The 24,092-nt window shown below is 40.0% G+C and overlaps 1 protein-coding gene across 5 annotated transcripts in view; it reads left to right on the forward strand.

Moving 5' to 3' along the window:
- The first annotated feature begins 673 nt into the window (after positions 1-673).
- LOC306831120 (actin-binding LIM protein 3-like) overlaps positions 674-24,092 on the forward strand; it is a 42,658-nt gene continuing 19,239 nt past the window's right edge. For 4 of the 5 annotated variants that reach the window (XR_013780057.1, XM_079355024.1, XM_079355021.1 and 1 more), the window contains exons 1-7: positions 674-1,152; positions 3,928-4,095; positions 15,013-15,196; positions 17,879-17,991; positions 19,630-19,756; positions 20,011-20,104; positions 21,206-21,293. Coding sequence is in view for 4 of the 5 variants with exons in the window: in XM_079355024.1 (XP_079211150.1) it covers positions 1,134-1,152; positions 3,928-4,095; positions 15,013-15,196; positions 17,879-17,991; positions 19,630-19,756; positions 20,011-20,104; positions 21,206-21,293 (793 nt within the window). In the remaining variant the exon portion in view is untranslated. The remainder of the gene's footprint in view (positions 1,153-3,927; positions 4,096-15,012; positions 15,197-17,878; positions 17,992-19,629; positions 19,757-20,010; positions 20,105-21,205; positions 21,294-24,092) is intronic. The other variant, XM_079355022.1, reaches the window with a different exon arrangement.

The raw sequence follows: 24,092 nt of genomic DNA on the forward strand, positions 1-24,092 counted from the left end.
GTCTATAATTTCATCGTAAAGGCAGGGTTAGTAATTTTCTCCAGATACACTTTTTAAGATTTTGGTTGAAATTGTCTTAATGTCCTGACAGACAATAATGATTCATATGCTCAGAAAAATGAACAAGAAAATCTGTCATCTGTAGCAGCTGTAAGCAGGTAAAAACGTTGACCAATGTCTGCCAAGAGGTACCAATTTGATGAACCAATCACGCCTCCCTGCCTCAACACTCCTTCTCTACCGGAGTGCACGAGGCCACACTCATAGTATGCAAGCTTGTGATGGCTTGTGATGATTTGTGATGCGTGGCTTTTGAGGGAGCACAGAGGGGAGGGTGTCGGTGCAGACAGAGAAAAAACACTGACAGAATGCTTCTTTCAAAATCCTGGCAGTTTTTGAGAACGACCAACCTTTTTAAGTTTATGATGTATGTGATTTAAATTAGATTTTTTTATACACTCTATATCAACTGACGAATGTATGTTTACTCGAGGTTTGTTACTTTAGTCATGTGCGTGCTTCATGTCCCTCCCTGCATTAAACGCATTGATACCAGGCCAGACTACTCAAAAGTCTTTCTGCTGCACGGCATGGTGATTTTCGTCGGTAGTTTTGATGTTGGACGCTGCTCGGCGCTATCACTCCATGGTTTTAGTCCTGTCCATGTAATAGACAGCTCTGACTGCTCCAACAGTGTTTAAACCCTCACAAACTCTCCAGGCAGCATACCGGCAAGGAGCGCACAGGCATGTTGGCGTCCACTGGAGCGCACTGACTGTTTAGGGCGGGATGGACGCTGAATCAGAGCAGCACTGGGGCTTGTTGGGGGTCGAAGCTGAAGGCGTGTAGCGAAGGAGGAGAAGGAGCATGGTACCAGTCAGTGTCGATTTAATTCCGGCTGAAGCGGCTGTCTTTAGTAGGGGTGGATGGGTACAGTAGTCCTCCGCCTGGCAGTATAATCCGCTTGCAAGGAGGAGCAGGGAAAGCCCTTTTCAGACTGTCACAGACAGAGGGAGGGAGAGTTTAAAGTCGCACTGGATCAAAGAGGAATGTTTAGTCATATGTGGATTATTTCTCCTGCTGCTGACTGATACAAACTGAGAATTCAAGCTGCTGGACTTCCACATCACATCATGAGTGGACCGACAAATGGTAAGCTGTGTGTGTGTGTGTGAGAGAGAGAGAGAGTGTGAGTGTATCTGTTAGTCCAAGTGTGTTGGTGTGCTTGAGGCACACCTGTGTGGGTTTTTATTCAGAGTGTGCGTCTGTCTAATCAATATCAAAGTGTCCTGGGAGGGCTTAACTTGAAGTAGACATAAACATCCATTTAGTGAAGCTATTGATCACTTGACTCGCTTATTGACAGTGCATTTCATCCTGTCAGTGAAAGTTAAAAACAGAGGTTGATATTGTGTAGCCTTCTGATCTATGGCAGTCCTTTTCGTCTATTTCACAGATTTCTGTGGTTATGATAACAAAAGGGATTTCTCTACACCAATTGCTTTATCCATTTCATGTGATCCTAGAAAAAATTGCACTTTGTGTTGCAGAAAATAGTTTTGGAAAGGTTTATTTACTGCACTAAGTTAAGTAAGAAAGAAAGACTAATCTGCTAAAGCTAGGCGGTCGGATATCTCTGAGAGAAATGATTTAACTGTCAAACAAAAGAGCACATCTATGGTCTACACTGGGCCAGCCACATAATCTGCCCGTGTCTAAACATAGACTAAGATACAACAGGATTTTAATAATATGAAGCCACCAAATCCCCACGTCCAGTACAGAATACCACTGCAGAAGTGGCACAAAAAACCAAGCAGCTCCTTACATCTCCCTGCAGCCCAAGTTTTATAGCTCTCACCTCAGGGGGTGTTTAACCTTATACTAGGGCTCCGCTGGGGCTGCACTCAAACACATTACGACTGTCAGTGCATCATGAGGGGCCCTGGCTGACAGTGTGTCCCCAAATATCTCCCATATTACAAGGAAGGATTATTTTCTGGCTGACTGGTTTGTTTCTTTCTGTGGGAGGCAGAATTGTTTTTCATTCATGCCGTTAAAGCACAAGGTAAAAGGTCAGACTTTATGTGTGATGCTGTCAGACACTACACAATTTAAAGCCTCCCTCAAGTTTTGAACATAGGAAAATATAGGGGACATTCTGTTACACATTGTGCTTATGTACTGACCGTCATTAGGTTATCTGATTTTTCTGAATGAATTATATTAATTATTTAATTGGAAAAAAGACTGACACAGACGTTATCAAGGTTTTATGGTCATTTATTTTGGAAGAAATCATGAAGTTCTGTTGAATATTCATACCCTGGTTGAACCTACTATCTCTGAGGGACATATGCTATACAATTAAGAAATCACAGGACAACAAGGCTTTGTTTTGAAATATCAGATGTAGGCTAAGTGTGTGTGTGTGTGTGTGTGTGTGTGTGTGTGTGTGTGTGTGTGGAGAGAGTTACTTGACTTCTTGTTGGGGAAATTTATGACCAGCATAACTTTCACAAAATACACCTTACTACACAGCCTGAGTAGGTTCACCTTCACTGATCCATTCATTATAGCAAACATCATTTAAACTGTCTTCAAAGAACAAATTCACGAGAATAAAACACATTCAGCCATTTTTCTTACTTGCTCTCACACACATGCACACACACACACAAACACAGTTGGCTCTGATCTTTCTATGTCTGTGGGTTCAGTTGCGTGCTGCCATCTGGCTATAGTTCCAATGCCAGCTTCTGTTGTACACACACTCTCTTTAAAACACACACACACACACACACACACACACTGATGATACTATTTGTTAGGAAACATTTAAATTCTAGCTTTCCTTTTTTAAAGCTGAAAATATTTTTAGAAACACAACTCTCTCTGTCCCGCTGTCATCAGATTAACCTGCGTGCGTGTGTGTGCGTGCGTGTGTGTGCGTGCGTGTGTGTGCGTGCGCGTGTGTGTGTGTGTGTGTGTGTGTGTGTGAGGGGAGGGGCTGCAATTCCAAAACACGCTGTGATGCAGCAGCATGAACTGCAATTGAATTGAATTTTTCAGAATACAATAATATTGTTGCTCAGATGGTTGAGAGCAGTCAGCTGCTACAGGAAATCTAAGTCAATATTAATCAAACATCATGTTAGAGATTGAATTATATTTGATCTCCTCGATTGCCAGCCCTTAGCAGTGACATGACAGAGAAAGAACTGTGTGTTTTTGTGTCTGTGTTTGGAGCATAAAGAATGGACTTGTGTCTCTAAGAGGGATTTGACCAGTTTCATAATCGAGGATGAAGGTGTAATCCCCAAAAAGGCTCCACTGTTCCGTTTTCTGTTTTGTATGTGTGTGTGAGAGTGTGTGCGTGTGTCTATCATGCTGTGCATCCTGTCTATTTCAATATTAAAAATTCAAAGCCCTTCTTTTATTATGCGGATGTTGCAATAAACAGAACAGTGGGATTCCTAGTTTGTTATTTAATGGTCACAAAGGAGAAAGAAGGAAAGTTAAAACTACAGAATAAAATGTACAAGAGGTAGTGTTCATGAGTCTTTTTAGTAGTTGCTAATCATGATCAAAACAAAATATAATTGAAAATTGTTTCATCTAAATGTTTTACAATACTGATCTGAACTAAGACGTTGAAGACAAGCAGCAGTTGCATACATAACGCACCTGAGCAACTGTTTTTCTTTGCATTATTCATTAGAGATTTTGTCATGCTGTCACATGTTCCAGGAATAAGACACTTTCCTGTCAGAAAATGCATCACATGCGTTTTCTTTTTATGACAGTATTTCACTGTTTTTTTCCCCCACTTTGATCAGATGTTTTCATACAGTTGAAATGAGGACAAAAAAAGAGAGGCCTTAAAATGATGATAACGCGTTTGATTCTCTCTTCTCTTCTCCTCAGTTCGGTACCATTCAGGTCTCTATGGAGGAAACAACAACAACAGCAGCTCTCCTCTCGCCAGCCGGGGAAATTCGCCCATCGTTTGTGAGCGCTGTGGGGAGGTGTGCCGTGGGGAGGTGGTGCGTGTCAAAAGTACACACTTCCACGTTCACTGCTTTACCTGCCAAGGTAAAAACAATAATGCACACATCTACACAAACTAGCAATCTTCTGTATAAGTGTACATCAACACCTCCTCACATGCACACAAACTGTATCACACACTCACATCCTCTTCCATTGTCCACTCCCACACTCACACATCCACAAATGAAACATTGTCATGGTTTCATTAGTGGATTCCACCCACATCAAATAGCACAACTAAATAATAATAATTACTAGTACTCAGACAACAAGGAACCAGCACATTGAATCAGTGGCTATATTTGCTTCTACTGAAATAGAAACTGAAACTTACCAGAATAAAAGTCCAAACATGTTTGTAAAAGGGAAACACTATGTGACACAGCCGTGTGGGTAACTGGACATATCTGTCACCTGAAACAATGTATGCTGAGATGTATTTACATGGAAGTAGGAGGGGGTTAGAACAGAGGGTGCACTTTGTTAAAGCAGCTACCTTAACATGCTGCAGGAAACACTGACGTTGCCTTGAAGTCTTAGGAGTTTCCAGCATGCAGGATATTTCTGGTCATCAACCATCGTGGCTGTGATTCTACAGCAATAATCAAATATCAGGGACAGTATCTGCATTAAGTAATTGAATTTATACTGGAGGGTATATGAAATATACTGTCTCATATTTATTTTTATCTGCTGTCCAGCAAACCTCTTATATACTGTACAGTATATAGACGCGGAGATCCTCACAGAACAGAAAAATAATGACACATTTCTATGATTACCTAAATTAAACCGATCCCCTCTATTGAGTGTAAATAAATCAGCTAAGGTTCCTCATGGAAAAGGCAAACAGAGATGTACCAAAGAGAAAACAAAAGGTAATGTAGCAATTCTCCACATACTATATTTAAGAACATGCAGTATGTAAGTATTTGTGCGTCTTTGCATGTTTGAGCTCCACCGGTGAGCAGGTGGGACAGAGCACACAAATAGAGGTCTGGAGTCAGCAGCTAGCTTAGCAGTGCAGTCAGCGGGTTTTTCAGCTCCTTGTCAGACCTCAACCTGCTAACCTCCTTTCACAGGGCCTGGACTCACACAGTCTTGAGTATGCTGCAAGACAACATTGTTTGTCTGTTGGATTGGCCAGGAACCAAAAAACATGAATCCACAAAGAAACAAAGAGAAGTGCTCTGACTGTATTACTTTTTATGGAAAATACCTTACTGCATTTATAAAGAATAACCAAAGCAGAAACAGCTGCTTCAAAATAAATCACTGATTGTTGGCTTAAACGAGGCACTCATTTTTTCTGGCGCAGCACTGTCTAAATTTATTGTTGGAAGAGTTCTCTCTTTGACAATAAAGTATTTATTATAATGAACAACTGATCTTGCAAATTAGGCTTAAATACCAGGAACCTTTTGTTGATACCTTTTGTTAGTACCAGGAACCGTTTGTTAGTACCAGGAACCTTTGTTAATACCAGGAACCTATTTTAACTACCAGCAACCTTTGTTAAATACCATGAACCTTTTGTTAGTACATTTTCTTAGTACCAGGAACCTTTTTGTTAGTACCAGGAAACTTTTTTAGTGACTTTTAGATAATTGTCTGAGAGCTCAGCAGACTCAGCTGATAAAGTGGACAGGAATCAAGTGTTAGCTTTTAGCACAAGGGCTCATTATTTGTCCCTCTTTTTCCTTCCCCTCACTGTCCCTCTCTTGTGTCGCATTCTTTGTTTGTAGCTTTAAATGACAGAGAGGGTTACAATGCATCCTTGTTTTGTAACTGTGTAATCTCCCGTTAGAGCATCTATTTGAGATTGCAGAGAGAGGAGAGGAGATTGGGGATGAATGAGAAATAGAAACACATAAGCATAGTGAGATCGTTGAGAGAGCAAGATTGAAGTACCTTATTCAACGGTTCTTTCTGACTGAGTAATTTAATTGGACAAGAAGCATTTTAGTGCTGACTGACTAAAACAGCACTGGGACTTAACTTCGTATCCTCAAGCTTTTGAACACTGTTTCAACAACAATATGTTCAAATTGATCAACCTCTGAATGTCACAGGCAACTGCTGAAACAGTCAACAGTATCTATGTTTTTTACTTCAGCCCTTCTTACTTACAGGTGTGTTGTGGACTCGGAGAAGGTCTATGATTTAGGGTTACGAGGTTCACCACATGGATTTTTTGCAATATCGTCGTTTCTGGTTTCAGTTGTAGTGCACAAACAAAGCAACACAGATTAGTCAACATGCAGGTCCTCAAGTCTTCTGCATGACTCACTCTGCTGCTCAGAACAAGGAGCCAGAGGTTACAGCCTTACATGGTCCAATCGCCTCGTGTCAGAGTGTGTGTCCATGTTAAGGATGAATGAGAATTATGACACAACAATCAGGTGAACTGGTATTCACCATGTTCCTTGTTATAATACGTTTGAACACCTTTATTATGAAATAGACAGCATTACAAAAATGGGTGAAGTTTTCAGCAACAGCTTATATTATGCAAATTAAACTTTACCGTAGTTTTCTTACTCAAATATGTGTCCCTTGTCTGTTGTCGTCTCAGTCTTTTGCCTTTGCCAGAAAATGTGTGCTCAAACACGCCGTTTAGAGATTTGACATTAATAAACCCTCCCCCAGGCGGGTGACACTCTCACAGCTAGGTGTTTCCTCTGTCCTCTGAGTCTCCCTTCTCAGCATTAAACAATAAGGCATAGTGCGATAACATCCAAGCCACCCAAGCCGTTCCAGAGATGGCCGTGATCAGAAACAGATCATTTGCATTTAAAGCTTTATACACGGAAACAGCCTGTTCTGAGCAGGGCTGAATTCGAGGGGTCCAAAGGCACGCTTAAATACAGGGAAGGAGCACTTTTTTAGCAGGAAATCTTACGGACATTTTTTGACGAGCCTTCGGACTTATTTAAACTTGTTGAATATGAATGTAATATGTGAACTTTAACAAAACTCGGCAGATGAAAAAACAATAACTTCAAACCGAACAGATTCAGTTACTACTGACAACTTAACACACAGTGACATTAAACATGTCTTTGATCTATTGTACAGAAATTAGTCGAGCATCGCAGGCTTGTTTAAAGGGAAGAAAGGGGTGATTGTGTTGCACATGTGTTCATCTAGCAATCCCTTTTGATACTGCAATAGAACAAAATACTACTATTACAGCGTTACAAAAATGGGAGAAGTTTTACTGAATACCAGCACTGGTGCGCACAGTTAATCCAAAACTGTAACTTCATTAACCCTTTACCCATGACTGGGTAGTAAGAAATATTTTGGGTGGTGGTGAGATAAAGTAAATCACGTGTAGAGAGGACAAGCTATGATATGTTACCTTAAAATCAAATGAATACCTTTTAAACTTTTATTTTCTTACAGAGCAATAGAGATGAAGCACAGAAAGCCACACCGATGCTGTTTTTAACCAACTCAGTTAGTCATCAGCAGATGCAACTCTGCACATAATATCTGCTGTCAGAAAACATCTCATAAAATATGAAGCACACTTTGGCCTTGTTTAAAAGTAAATGATGGCAGCTTTTTTTTTAGGTTTGGACCCGTGTCTTGCTGAGTCTGCAGATATTCAGCCGTAACTCATCATATACTGTAAGACTTAGAGTCCCATTTTCTTACAGCGCAATGCATCCAGATGTGTAACGTATTTGTAATACTGCGTCTGTTGATAATGACGCCTTCTCCAGTTAAACCCCCCCCCCCACACACACACACACACACACAAACACGCCCCTCAAACCTCTCTTTCTCTCTGATCCATCTGTCAGTCCTGATCACACTCTTGCAAATGCAGAGGAGCAACACCAGGAAATCCATCCCATGTTGATGAATAGATGAGGGAAGACAGTGACAGGACGGTAGACGGGCACTAGATGGACAGATCGATAGCCTCTTTGATACCTCTCCTGAGACACCCCCCCCCCCCCCCCTCAAACCCCTGTCTCATCCTCCACATCCTCATCCCCTCACTTTGCTGTCTGCTTCTCTTTCTCCTCACATATGATGCGTTCTCTTCCCTCCTCATCTAATCTCTCCCTTGAGTCCAGACTTGGCTCTCTTCTCTTCTCACCACCTTTCGTCTGAGCCTCGTGTCCAAAACAATCCCACCTCGCCTTTTTTCTGCAGACTATTGAAGCATACATCATCTCTGACCTTTTGGCATCTGTTTAGAGAACCAAATCAAAACTCCATTTCACTTTCCTGTGAAATATTCCACAAGGCAGTGTCTTACATTTTCTAACTTTTTTTTCTTGTGGAAGAGTCTAACCTTAAACAAAAAAAAACAAAAAAAAAGATTTTGCAGTTAAAGACTCACCTTCCCAGCAGAATTAAAACCCGAATCATATGATTCTCCTTGCATAGAACAGCTCACTGCAAAGCATGACCCACTTTTGTTTGCAAGTTTGTGTTTTTGTATGAGGCACACCAGGAGGAGTGCATTTTATCAGTGTTCTCTCTACTGTACATACACAATGGCCTTGACTCTTTCTTCACAAGAGACTTCAAGGACTGTGAAGCTTTACCCGTGGTATCAGCTCAGCTGTGTGGCGCTCTTGTGTGTGTGGTTCCCTGCATGAACATTTGTGTCAGTGTGCTGGTGTTTTTGGGCGTCTTTGGTCTTTTGTATATCCAAAAGCGAAATTAGAAACAGACTCAACCCGTGTATTAGCCCTTCCAGAAATCTTCTTCAGTTCACCTTCATTTGCATTCCTCCCTTTTTTTTTTCTTCTAGTTCCTCGACCCTTTTCTTATGCCTCTGGCAGAAAACAAAGAAATCATTATGTGTTTTCTTTCTGCCAGGTTTGTGTAATATGTTTGTCCAGACAGCAAGCACTTGAATCTAATAGGCTATAAACCACTGTTAACAGATGCATTAAGAAATATTTAATGTAACTACTTCAGTGGCTCCATGGAGCTGCAGCTGATGATCACACAGGAGGCTGACGGGATACTGATGGGGCAAAGAGTTGAAAATGAAATAGATGTAAGGAGAAGTTAAAGGAGGAAGAAAATCATTCATTGTTACATCTTTTTATTATATTTTCCAACCTTAAAGTTAGTTTCTGCTTGCTTTCTCCTTCAACCTCCAATTAGTTCCTTTTCAGGCCTTTATGAATGAAAAATTAAAAGTTGTCAATCACGATGTCATAGCCAGTCTTTTTGGAAACAAATAACTATTTAAAACTAAACTTGCTCAATAAACACAATGATATGGATCAAATATAAAGACAACAAACTGGTTTGAGAAAACATTTATTTTTGACCCATGTCCCACGGAGGAGGCAGAGCTCATGAAATGTATTACAGTCAGCCAGTATTTTTCACTTCACCTTTTGGCAGGGGTTGTGGCTGTCCATCCAAGAAGGTTTTAAACCTTTTTCCTTGGAATGAAACATGGAAACAGACATTAAGATGTTTTGCCGTCCACAGGGTTGAGAATCGTCACAAAATAAAAGCTCCTATCTTTCGCATGTCTTTATCTACTCTCATCCAACAACGGTGTAAACTATTGAGCTGCACTGATGGCTCACTGACAGACTGTTCTTCTGTCTGTAGAAAGTACAGTTTCCTGAATGATGTGAGCTATCCTGAAATGCCATTCTCTCTGTCACTAGATCAGCCAACCAGAATATTTTATTGATCAATGATGATCTTAATTACCAGTCCGTATATGAGAACTCAATGTCTAGGAAGAGGTTGTTGCTGTCTCTGAATGTGCCTGTGCTGACTCAACTCACAGAACAGAGGTCATCCCTAGTAAACCCCCAGCATGGGGCAACAGGTGGGATCAACGTGTGGGGGGTGTTCAGGCTGAGGTCATGTGGGGTCATGAGGTCTTTCTTGGCAAAAATTCTGTGGAGCTGACTGACTTTGGCTGTTTGGGAAATTAAGCTTCTGTCAGCAGGTTCAAGCAGCAACAGGAAGATTTGTCCTGACTGTCCCTGAAAGACTGAAATGTCATGTGACAGAGGGGGATAATGGATGGCAGCAGAGAGGCACAACCTCATTTAGATTCTGGGAATTCTCTGCAGTGGCCTTTTCTGCTTCTACTATTATAATTACACTGTAAATCTAAAACATGAAAGCTCAATGAAAGGATTTTGGCTCAGCCACACTCATCTCCACTTTAAGTGAAACTACTAACAGTTTATAAGATTTAATGGATGAATTTACATCTGCGTTCAGGCGTCTTGTTCATCATAGAGATATAATGTGGGCCTGGAGACATCTTTTAGTAGAAGGCATGAAACAGGTTTTTGTTGCTCTATGGATATGCTAATGTCTGCATGATAGCATTTTATTTGATTGAAAATGTTGAAGATCATCATACATATCAAGAATAATATTAGATTGCTCTGTAATAGAAAACATGCTAATTAGCAGAAAATACAGTTGAGGATTATACAAATGTAACTATTTTGTTCTTTATTTAGGATGGCTTTCATAATGGAATTATTCTACCAGACATTTTTGATGTAAATTATGATTTTTAGTTGGTTATTACATCATAAAAAATGCTGGGAGAAAGGTTTAACATCAAGCTGGGTGATGGCACAAACAGCCTTCTTTCGGGGGAAAAAATGCCTTATAAATGCAATTTTTTTTTTTTTTTTAAAGAAGAGTGCTTCGTTTTTCTTTTTAATTCCACTGTCATTCATTTCACATTCATTCATTTTTACACAACGCAATAAATAAAGGTCACAGTGTTCATCAAAGTCAGCAGGTTACATCCTCTGGGAACCATGAATGACTTTACAAGTTCTTCCGACAACCCATCAAACACTTTTTGAAATACCTCAGGCAGGACCAAAATGGCTGACTGAGAAACATTACAATCTTATAAACGTTGGGTTTTCATGGACAAAATACCAGAATGATAAACCACCAGAAAAAAACCCCCAAAGCATTAATACTTTCCATTGAAACAGCAAAGTCATTTTAAAAATTCTTTCATTATTTTGCTGGTTGAATGGATTTATGTATTGAATCCTAAAGGAAATCCATCAGGATTCAACAGAGGATCAGTGGTCATGTTCACACATGGTTCTTGGTCTGTGTGTGGAAAGTGTTTGAAAATAGCCAGTGATCTGACATCAGAATATACGAGAGGTCTCTGAGGAGGCCAAACCTGAACGGCTCCTTCTCTTTCCTGTTTTCCTCTCACCTTAACAGCTTTTCATTTAGACGGTCATGAAAATGTCCTCTCTCCCTGGTGCCTGACTCTATCCACTGTCCACTGTAAGGCTAATAAAAATCTTTATTATTCAGGTACAGTCTCAAAAAGAAACAACTGAAGAGGTTTGTGAAGCCCACTGGCTGAGATAAAAATGAATGGCTCGCTTATGAAACACAAGTTTACAACAACAGTCATCACATACACGTGTGTGTATTTCTCCATTAAGTGTATTCAGCATGTACAGAACTTGAAAGTCTTCCAGTGTGAACAGCTTTACTCTCAAGCCCACTGATAAAGGTCAGGTTGGCATTTTAAAGTTGTGCGACAGCGGCTTTGAGAAGAATATAATATGATTTCAGAGGCAAAGGAGACAGCAAAAATAAACGAAACCTGTGTTTGAGCGTGATGTCCTATTTCTTCTTTCTTGTATGAATAAATTGACTTTTTGAAAAAAAAAAAAAAAAAAAACTTTTAGTTTAAAGACTAAAATGAAAATTACCGTATTTTTTGGAAACGGTGAAATCTGCGTCAGAAAATCATTTTGATATATTTTTCATAGGTATGCTGCATTTCTGTAGAAAGCATGCAAAAACACATGTTATAAAATGGGTTCTGTGTTGTTCACATTCCAGCCTGTTAGCCATAAGATCAGTTGTTCCTGAAAGATTACATGCAGAAATAAAGGCTTTCTTGTCTGAGTTGAGTAGAGAAAAACTGGTCAGTCAGTTTATCTTAAGCAGGCTCAACTGCAATGCTGCTGTTTGAACAGGTCTCTCTGCAAAGTCTCTCAGAAAGCTGCGGCTGATTCAGAGCGCTGCTGTGAGTTGACAGAGCAGGGGAGTGGATCGTCAGACACCAGTGCACTTCTGGGCCTGTATCCACAAACACTCTGAGAATAGTCTCAGAGAGCTCCTAACTTACCTTAAACATTGCAAGCAAGGAGTCCTAGCTAAGGATTGATTTACAAAACATCCTCAGAGTAACTGTGAGCAAAAAAAAAAAAAGAGACAGAAATGTTGATCTTGGTGGATCCCATTGCTATATGGCACATTCTTTCAAATACTGGGACTGGTTGGTCCAAAAAAGGGAGAACATTTTAGAAAGACTATGATTGACCGGCCTAATCAGATTAATCTAGTCATTCATTGTGTTATTATGTACAATGTTTTTTTTGTAAAGAACATCTGTTGAATTAATTGTAAACCATATTTTAAAAGTAAACAGCCTACAGAAAAACAAATGCCCACTTGTGCAGCAGCCTCGTCACATTATACTGTATGTATTTACTCTTGTTTGTTAAGTATGTTTGTTATGTTAGTACTTCATCTTATTGAAATAAATACGACGCAGTGACATTGCTGCACATCTGCACTGTAACATTTTCATGTTGCCAAATATCTCCTTGTTGTGACCTCTTTCATCTGTGTCGCTGTGTTTGGTTTAGAGATGTGAGTGAATCGTTAATGACATCCATCACAAACATGATCCTATCTGTCGTGTTTAATTAATTCCCTGTCAATCAAGATTTGGGGAACATTTCTTCTATCTCTCCAGCTTTACAATCATTTTCTCCTGTGCTTATGAACCTAATTGCATAGGTTATACAATAGTAGCTTTAGTTTGAAATAAACACAAGATGTCCACTGAAGACAACACTTTCTCCAGGCTTACCCCATATCTTACTGATAAGTAACGTAACCTGTCTGATTTTCCACCGCAAAAAGTAACACAGAGAATACGTCCAACAGAAAATGGAGAAACAGGGAAAAGACTGTAGAGAGATGAGGGCAGGGGAAGCAGATCTAAGGTGAGGCGCTCTGACTGGGGCTAGCACTCATTCCTGTCAGTCCAGGCTTTGGCTCTACCTTCCCCTAAGTGTTACTCTCAGACAACGTCATGAGTATGATCTTACAATTGTATCTCTGGCAGCGACTCTTGTTGCTTTGTGAATACATTTCTTAACACTGGTGTCCTTTCTGTTTGAAAAGTTTAAAAGTTCGGGATCAATAAAATCTATCCATCCACTTGTATATGAGCCATGCAGACCTTACCAACCTCTCTCTCATTGTGTTGCATTTGGCAATGGTTAGTTGTTTATGGTCAGCAATATGGTTTATGTAATCACATCCGTGACTATGTGTTTCACTGTCCCTGAGTCTTTGCTTTAGCTTCAGTAGACTTAAACATTAGGCATCTAGACTGCTCTGCAGTATGTCCTCTCTCCTCCCTGTCTCTCTCCGTTTCTGTCTCTGTCTCTCTCCCCCTTCTCTGTCTCGCTCTCTGTCTAAGCCACTTAACACGCCAGCTCAGATCAGATCCATTCACTCCTCTGGGTTTAGATCCATTAGCTTAATTAGAGGCAAGACTGATATCTGGATTGGTTGGCTTCAATCCAAATGTCTAACTTTAAATACATCCAGATTATATCACGGTGCTGCTCGTCTATCGGCCTGGCCTGTAAACTCGAGGTAATATCAGTTTGTCGTCAGATACTGCATGTTTCAGAGGTGAAAAGATAGATTACGGTACCGAGAATAACTAGCCGTGAGTTAATTTATTTTTGGAGACTTCAGGATACAATTTCTTTAAAGGGATGGCATAATAAGTGGAAAAAACAATGGGCTTTTAGGGCCAAGCTGGGAAAGAAAAATGAGGCAGTCAGCCAGGGAAGGAAGGAAAGATAAAGTGTTAGAAATAGTCGCCTTGTTTCGGAAGAAAAAAAGTACTAATTTTATGCATTTACCTGTTTTTTCGAGCAAATTTGTGACTCTAATCTCAGGATTATAAATGTATTAGAATCTAATCCAGTAAATTTTAATTAAATCGTGAGAGCTTTTTGTTGCAAATCTCAGAAACTATCAAAACAATCTTGTTGTTGGCTCCATATTCTTTTCATAGTTATGTTTTGTCACTAAAAATATCTCATTTTGTTTTCAATTCTCTTAAACAAAAAGGAGGGGGTTAACAGTAAGCGTCCTGCCTCTGACAGCTGGAGCAGATAGTCAAACAGTCTAACCATCCTGCTTATTGGCGGCCCCCCCTCGCCCTCAGCACAGCTGGACCTCAAGCAATCATTTGGCTGAGGGAGTTTGCATTTGTTAAATAAATAAGAGCCATACATCATATTGTCAGTAGATAAAGTGTGCACCACGTGTCTCTTTGCCTGGACGTGCAGCTATCTCCCGACACAGCCTCCATAAATACATTAATGTGTTCATTATGTGTGAACAGTTAATGCAGTTACACAATGATCAAGACCTGCTTTGTATGGAGGCACACAGATTATCTATATGTCTGCTTTTTGTGTTCACAAAGCAACATGACATACTGTATAATTGAAGAGATTAGTCGTGACTCCACTAATCCTCAAAACCAGATTACAGCTTTAACCCTTTAGAGGTCAAAAGGACAGCAGGCTCCATTCTTACCAGCCCCACACGCAAACTCTGAAAGAAAAACACTGCCAGCGTGTACTTTTACTGATTTTATGTATATACGGTAATTGTAGACTTACAATTACGAATACATAGAACATGAAATAAATGAATGAAACCTTCCCATATGAACGGCTCTGTAACAGCAGGGTGCCATAAACAACTTCCCTTTTTAATGTGAAAGAGTTTAACAGCCCAAGCTGCTCAACCACGACACACAGTGCACTTTCATTTCCATTCCGTCCGTCTGCCTTTTTACTTCTGAGCACTAAATTGAGCTGATTCTGTGTTTCCTTTTTCCAGTGTGTGGTTGTGATCTGGCACACTCAGGGTTCTTCCACCACTCTGGTGAGTACATCTGCACAGAGGACTACCAGCGGCTGTACGGGACGCAGTGTGACAGCTGTGAGCAGTACATCACTGGAGAGGTGGTGTCTGCGCTGGGGAGGACGTACCACCGACAATGCTTCGTCTGCAGCATCTGCAGGTCTGGAAACGTGCCACATCGTGTTACACTAATGAACCTACTCAAATATACTGTAAAATAATCATAGTGGGGTATACAGTACAGCAGACATTGTTTAGGTGGTATTGGTTGTAAGTAAATAAGAGGTTTACAGCTCTATTGTGTACTCGGGTATTCTCTCAGCAGTGCTTCATTTCAAACTTGTGACCACTTAAAACAACAGCAACTAATTACATTCTCACAGAGCACTGCATACTGTGGCACTCTATAATGACTTGGAAAGTCTGAACACAACTTCCTCCAAACCATAGGTGGCCTTTGTAATTACAAACAAGTAAAGCAGACCAGTAATTGCATGTGTCTTTTTTTAGTTCAACTAAACAGTTTCACAAAAATCGATGGCAGAATCTGGACAGTGTGAAGAAACACTGTTAAAGATTCTTTCATTGAAAAATCCTCAGACCAAACTTGGTAGCTATATAGTATTAAAGGTCACGTTATTCTTCTTTTCGACTCATTCAAAGAACTCTCAGCGCTCCCCGAAACATGTCTGGGAGATGTCTTGTTATAGATCCACTCTGATCCTGTATTTGATCAAGCCTATTAACTCCTATTTCAGTGCTGCTCAGAACAGGCTGTTTCTGTGTCTGTAGCTTTAAATGCAAATGAGCTATGTCTGATAAGTCCCCTCTCTGAAAGGCATGTGTGGCTTGTGCTTTCTCGCTCCATTCCCGTTTGTTAACAGTGGGAAGGCCGATATAGAGGGTAGAACAAAGATCTGCCTGTGGAAGTGTCACCCACCTGGAGGAGGGGTCACTGCCCTTTGTGATGTCAAGTGAATTTTCTAAAAAAAAAAATGGAGCTGGCAAAAGATGGAGTAGATGGACTTTTCTCAAAATTGGGGAGTTTGTAGATGGATTAAAGACATCAGTGTTAAAAAACATAACGGATACGGTTAACGGATATTTTGAATAATATGTGACCTTCAAACAAATAAACTGTGCAGGCTGGATCAAAGCAGCTCCTGGCCTGAGCTGCATGCTGCATTAGCTTATTACAAAGTAAATCAAGTTTAACAAAAGATATTTTGCCCCCCAAGTTGATGAAGAGAATGTCGGCAAGTCGCACATCTAATTACATGTATTCATTTTTATTTTAACTAGTGAGTCGACAGGCTTTGGTGCAATTTTAAAAAATCCAGTCTGAACGCAAACCAAACCAAATTAAAAGTGCAACAATGTTGCAACAAGTTTTGGAGAATGTAATCATCCCTTCGGTAAATTTGTGAGAGTTTAGTTGGAAGTGATGAGTAAGAAAATACGAGAGAGAAAACAAGATACAATTTAAAGTATTACAAAGCAAAGTGTTTGCTGCAGTCGACTGGTCTCTTTACTTATTACATAATATCATGTAAATCTATTAAAGTCCGAACATCAGCTCACTCAGAGCTGGAGCGACTGTGCTCTGATAAAAGTGTGTTTAAATGAAGCGTGTCCTGTGAGCTGTATACAGTTAATCTGTAATAACTAACTGTCAGTCAGAGAGGCATCTTTGGGTTTTCATTTGCTTATGTTTAGAGTTAGAGTGTGTGTGTGTGTGTGTGTGTGTGTGTGTGTGTGTGCGCGCGCGTGTGCATGTGTGTCTGTGTGTGTGTGTGTGTGTGTGTGTGTGTGTGTGTGTGTGTGTGTGTGTGTGTGTGTGAGAGTGTGCGTGCGTGTGTGTGTGTGTGCGTGTGCGCCTGTGTGTGCACAAGTGTGAGTGCTTGCTCCATTGAATGAGAACAGCATCTCCTGAATATGTGTATGAAATGTATTCATCTTGAAAGTTGCTGTGTCAGCATGTTTGAATAAAATTGTGACTTTCAAATGAGATTCAGGGAAAGTTTTGATATGAATACCTCAACAAACACCCTGGTAGAGTTCAGAAAAAGAGAAACTCTTTCCAGAGGACAGAAAATCCAAAAAAAAATTAATAAAAATGAAAATAAAAAAAAACCTCCCTCGCCTTACTTTTTATGTGTAATACTTTACTTTATAAAGTGTCTAAACACATAAACATTTAAATTTTCTGTCAGGTTTTTTTTTTTTTAACAAATATCCTCCGAACTTGACATTTAACATCATTAATGTGACCAAACAACAGATATTAAAGAAAAGAAAAAAGTTCTCTCTGTACTGATTTTTAGCCGTATAGCAGCTGTATCATAACAGATGTGAAACACCATACACAGGATGTTAACCACAGCTAGGTTTAAGCTTTATGTGGGTGGAGATGTGCTGATGACACAAAACCAAACCTTATCCTTAAAGCATAGACACTAATCTAATGAAGCTCATTTACAGTTGGAACAAGACTTGCTCATTGGTCACTCTGAATGTGAAATCTGAAACGAGTGCATACATACAACAATAATATATTGTAAGATCTTGCAGTCAACTGCTTTTATTGGCACTATTTTTTATTTGAAATTGTCCCAAACCACAAATCCATTCCTTTCACATTTACAGTAATAAAGAGTCAGTTGCATTTGTCAAAACTTGTTTTAAATGAAACTGATAGAGACTATCCCAATCAAAGGTAAGAGTAACATTCATGAATATTTTGTTATATGCTTGAAGTGACACTTTATTTAGCTATCAGGAACACAATTTCAGAATCCCCTAATCTGCATCGTTTGACTCTCAGGTTCTGCGTGTGTTTCAGGAGTCCGTTCCCGATTGGAGACAGGGTGACCTTCTGCGGAAAGAAGTGTGTGTGTCAGCAGTGCTCACACACTCTGAGCAGCGACAAGCCCGTCAAGGTCCATGGGCCAAGCTGTAAGTCACATACACGCACATGCACATGCACACGTAAACACAAACACACACCCACACACACACACTCACAATACACAACTAAACGTCATAACCTGTCGTGGTATATTTCCCAGCACAAAGGATATTTGGTGGTATTGTAAAATATGTTTGTTTTTTATGTGGTACCATGGCTTCTTACCAGCAATCAAAATGTCATTGTTCCTTGTGGTTACATCCCATCACAAACACTACTAAATGAATGTAGCCATATGCATACAAACTACCTTTGAATTTGGTGAAGCGATCAAATCTCGTCAATGCGTCGTCAATGTCCTTTGTTTGCATTTACACTTATCAGATCCCCCAGGAAGCATGTTGATACCAGGCGCTATCTTTATCTCTCAAAGAAAGCCACAGAAGGCTTTTGACAGTTAAACAACTATCATAAAATAAAAAAATAAGTGCATCTTTTTTTAACAATAACTGCAATTCTCCCTTTTTATTTCAGTGTGATAGTTTTTGGAGAATGCAGTCATCCCTTCGGTAAATTTGTGAGAGTTTAGTTGGAAGGGATGAGTAAGAAAATACGAGAGAGAAAACAAGATACAATTTAAAGTATTACAAAGCAAAGTGTCTGCTACAGTCGACTGGTCTCTTTACTTATTACATAATATCATGTAAGTCCGAACATCAGCTCACTCAGAGCTGGAGCTGTGCTCTGATAAAAGTGTGTTTAAATGAAGCGTGTCCTGTGATCCCCCAGGAAGCATGTTGATACCAGGCACTATCATTATCTCTCAGAGAAAACCACAGAAATAAGCAGCCCTCCAGTTTTAAGCATCGTAAGTGTCGCTAGTGTCACTCATGTTCTGCTTTATGATTTCTATAACCTCGTTTAACTCTTGGACGGCTGCCTGTCCTTACTCATGTTGGAGCATTTGAAAATATTTGAAAATATTCAGATCAGATCAGTCAAATAGTTTCTCACATCATTGCTCGCTATAGACTATACAGATTATTTGTAGGGACAATGTAGTTTTTATACATTAACTACATGTTATAAAGACTGTTCACTGACTGTTGAAGTCTTCTAATGGGGTGTTAACATTAATAACTATCTGTCATATCATCCGTTGATGTAAGTGTGACAGAACAAAGTCGCTCAGAGCTGTGCACTTACCATAAATCCAGGACACTCGGGTGAAAAGGTCATCCGTGGATGTCTTTTATCTGGCTTCCATTTCTGAACCATCCAACATGTGAAACACTCTGAACCCCTACAGATGACACACTGGAAGACTTTTACAGTCCACCTGCTGGACTCTGTGAAACAGCCACATGCCCTGCAGCTACACACACACACACACGCACACACACGCACACACACACACACACACACACACACACACACTCACACACACACAGAAGGTGACCCACTGCTTCAGGTAGTCTTGTAGCCTGATTCTCGTGGCTCCATCTGGCACAGACAGTGTGACTTCTACAGGATGAAAGGGTACGGAAGAAGAAGAGCGTTGGTGAGAGGTTGGCATAGCTAAAAGGCAAGGGCATAGAAGAAAGACGATACCTGCTAAAAATATTATCAAAAGGTCTGATTTCTCATCACATTTTGTTTGATGTTGCTCCTCTTCTCTGCTGTAGACTGTGCAGGCTGTGGTGAGGAGATCAAGCAGGGTCAGTCTCTGCTGGCTCTGGAGCGTCAGTGGCACGTCAGCTGTTTTAAATGCCTCACATGTGGCTGCGCACTCACTGGAGAGTACATCAGCAAGTAAGTGTTGTGATCCCCCTGTGAGCAACTTCTCTCTCTCTCTCTCTCTCTCTCTCTCTCTCTCTCTCTCTCTCTCTCTCTCTCTCTCTCTCTCTCTCTCTCTCTCTCTACACCCCTAACATGTTTTTACTGTTCTCTTTACGTTACTCTTATTGTGTGTGTGTTAATGGCACAGTAAAAGTTGCACAAATCAAGGAAGCATCTCCATATTTAAAATCCTATCTTGTCGTGTGTTTGTGTTTTGTTCCTGGCAGGGATGGGACACCGTACTGTGAGACAGACTACCACTCTCAGTTTGGTATTAGGTGTGACAGCTGCAACAGGTACATCAGTGGCCGAGTACTTGAGGTGAGACAACATTTACGGTGCGTTAATATGTACATATGTGTGTGTACGTAACACATAGATGGGAACCAGAAGGAGAAGTGCAGGATTTATTTTGCCTGTGTGCCTCTGTGAAAAGAAAAGTGTGGGTTTGTGTTCACATATGAAGCATGTGTGTGTTTGTGTCAGTCTATAAAAAGCCGTTTAAAAACGCAGCTGTCCTTCTGAAAATGCCTGAAGTGTTGACTGATGACGAAGCGGATTTAGAAATCTCACAAAAGAACACTCTCCCATTTTCTATTCCCTTCCATTTTTTTCTATTTCTTATTGCCACTTGTGCCATTTTTCATTCCTCATCATTTTTCTCTGAATCTTATCTCCACTCTGTCCTCACTTCCTCATTTATGTCATCTGCTTTGAGTCTCTGTTTAATTTCGTTCCTCTCACTTTCCCCCTTCTGGATGTGTCATTTCCCATTTCTTTCCAATCTTATATTCTCCTTTTCTTTCTTCTTTTTGTCAATTCCTGTCATTTTATTCGAGCGAGCGAGTTTCACAAATGTTAGCCTGGCTCACTGACCAATCAAGCCGCATTAAATTCTGAAGTTCTCTGCATGACGAGTAAGAACACTCTGGCATGTCAAAGCAGGCATGTCAACACACCCAATATGTCAAACCCAAAATCTGATCAATAGATAGAAGAATATGATATTCAACAATATTGTCCTCATTCACTTAAACTGTAGAGGGATTGACTTGAAACTCTGATGGCCTTAGCGCAAATTTTTTTGGACCTGGAGACAACACAGGGGCGAATTCTGATTGGCTAAAAGCCAAGTAATTAAAACAAGCTGCTTTGGAAGCAGCACAATGAGTGTGAGAGTAGCTAAATAGTAGCTAGTAGATAAATGAATGGGATCAATTGTGACAAAACAGAGTATTAATAAAATGAACTACATTATAAAATATAAGTTTGTGTTTAAGCCAGAAGCGAAGGCCTTTCCTTCCCTGACGGCCTTCCGCTTTCTTCTTCCCTTTCCTGTCCAGTTCAGATTTTTTTTTTTTAATGTCCTTTCATATCCTCTCCTTCTCCGTCCTTACGTGTCTTGTGATGTCTCTCCTGCAGGCTGGAGGGAAGCGTTACCACCCCAGCTGTGCCACGTGTGCCCGCTGCCACATGATGTTCCTTGAAGGAGAGGAAATGTACCTTACAGGTGAGGTGACAAGATAGTAAGGGAGCCAAAAAAATAACACAAATCAGTAAGAACAAAATAACTGTACAAGGCTACACTTCAGGTGCTTCTGCAGCTGTACAGCTACCAGGCAAGAACATCGACCTAGATCATGTATTGAGTCAGCTGAACCCTGCAAGTGGCCTGAGTGTGTGCGTTGATAAATGACTTCTTTTAACAAAACACAGTTATATAGGTTATTGATCTCACATATAACACTCAGTGGCGACTCACAAACCAAGACTCACTCATCTTCCCCTTGTGGATGTTTCCTTCATACACACAAAGGGTGGAGTCAATTACCTCTCAACCTTATCCTGGGCTATCTCCATCATTCTGTCCACCCCTGAGAGAGTTCACCTGAATGAAACCGACTTTAGCGGCGGTCCAAATTGAATCATCTTGTTGCTTCTGTTTTTCAAATTAGATTTAAAAACTAAAGTCAATGACCTTAATCATGTTATTTAATGTAATGAATGGCAAACCTTCTTGCCACAAGCTAATATTGTTTTGCTATCCGTGTGTTTACCAGTACAATAAAAAGGTGTTAAGACCTGTGTGTCCTCTGAGATGTATACAGGCAGGCAGACGACTGATTTTAATCCAAATCCAACCAAATCCACAGTTCAATTGCTTTTGTACTTCAGCAATAACTACTTTCAACTGTTGGGTGTGATGATTTTGTAGAAAAAAAAAACACCAACATAATTATCATTCATCTTTCTATTCCTCATGACACAAAGGCACACAGCATATGAAGCAAAAGCAGACTCAGAGTCAGCGTTCAAAAGACAGTCCTTTAATCCAGGCAGGGGTTCGATACACAGGTCGGCAAACAACAAACAAATCCAGAGGATTAGGTAAAAGGCAAGGTCAAAAAGGAAGACGAGAGTCATACACAACAAGTTTAATGCAAAAATGCTGGGGCGAAGGTACACTAGGAAACACTACAAACTGGCAACAAAAGGGAGAACACACTGGGATTAAATACACAGACAGTCGGGGATCAACGAGACATAGGTGAGGGTAATCAGTGTGGGGCTGAATGGTAAACATAAAAACACAACTTGGTAAGTCTGTCACTTCATTAACAAATACAAAGTTCTTTACAATAAACACAAACATAAAATATCAAACTATATTCATACAAACAGCTTAAAGAAACAGATAATAGAAACAATTAAAACAGCATTTAAAAAGGTTCATCTCTGATGTGTTGAAGTTAAATAAGCAGAATTTCCTTGAAACCATGACGTCAATGCAAATGAGTTGGAAATAAACACTGTGAAGGTATGCTGTGAGAACAGGGCATGTGAACATTAGATCCCTTCAGCTCTTAACTACACAGATGTTTCTGATAAAGCTGGAATCTAAAAGTCTATTCAAATAGCACCACCAAAGAAAGAGTAAACAGACCCTTTGTGGTAAACAGTTCTTTTAGCTGGGTTGTGTTGAATTGAGATTAAGTGTCGAGCTACTGTAGCGTAACATGTGGCTGACTCAAAGCGTCCCAGAGTCACCACACAAGTTGATGCCTCCTGTTTCACCTCATTGACATTCTGCTGCTTGCTCGCTGACATCGAACAGTAAAACAAGCATTTGCATATTTTACCTGACGTCTGTGTATGTGTGTGTGTGTTTTAATCTTCGCCTATAAAAGCATGCGCACGTCATTCTCAATGTTTGCAGGTGTTTGAACGCATGTTTGCGCACTCATGTGTCTACACATGAATGCAAGTGTGTGTGTGTGTGTGTCTGCTGAGCTCCACCAAGCTGCCCCAAGGTTACATTCGCTCCTTTTGATGACTTCAGACATGGAGGAGGGCTGAGCAATCACCCTTGTGAGACACACTCAATTACGACACACACGCAACACACACACACGGGCACACACACACACACGTTAACACACTTGCTATCAATCTCATGATGCGTGCTTGGAATTAGAAATGGTGTGTGTTTGGGTGACTGTGTGTGTTTCGTGTTGGAGAAGTTTTTAATATACTAATTGTGAATCTCAGAATCAGGTGGGAGGATAGATTAATTAAAATAGTATGTTTTTAGTTATAGTAATAATTTCTAATTTATTCTTTGTTTTCAAACTTTTGAAAACCTTCAGTCAGTTTTCTGTAACAGCTCAACTGTACGTGACATAACAGTATGTTCTGTTGACAACATAATTGCTAATGTTGATTCATCAATATATTCTTTTACAGAATGACTGTAAAACATGTCATATATTTAACTAGAGCGTAACCTGATGTGCTCTAACTCAATAACTTTTATGTGAAGAGATATAACACAAGGGAAACTAAAACAGGATAAAACCAACATGTTTATGTGAAAAGATGAAAAGAGCTTGTTGTTATTGTTAACTTATAAATGAATGAACTATGGCCTGAATGTTTCAAGAATGTACAAATTTAATCAAAAGACCCCTCAAGAGAGAAGAGCCAGTGCTAATGATGATTATATGTTTCAGGCTAAACAACTCAGAGAATTGATCCTCACCTGTTTTATCAAAGTATTCAAATGGAGAATTCTTTCTGTGCTTTAAGTCAATACAGTGTTGCTGTTTGGTCTAATCCGCAGCACACAAGAGCAAATGATGTTGCTTTTATGGTAATAAGATTGTATTTTAGAAAAATTCCTTGAATTGTCATTAGAAGCTGATTCCACTACATATTCATTTATTCATGTATTCAGTAGTTGTGGCCGTTGCATTGTTCTCAAGGGTGTGTAATTTATTACAGATGGACTGGGATATATAACTTAGTTCTT

Source organism: Symphodus melops (assembly GCF_947650265.1).
Source record: "Symphodus melops genome assembly, chromosome: 11".
Taxonomy (NCBI): domain Eukaryota; kingdom Metazoa; phylum Chordata; class Actinopteri; order Labriformes; family Labridae; genus Symphodus; species Symphodus melops.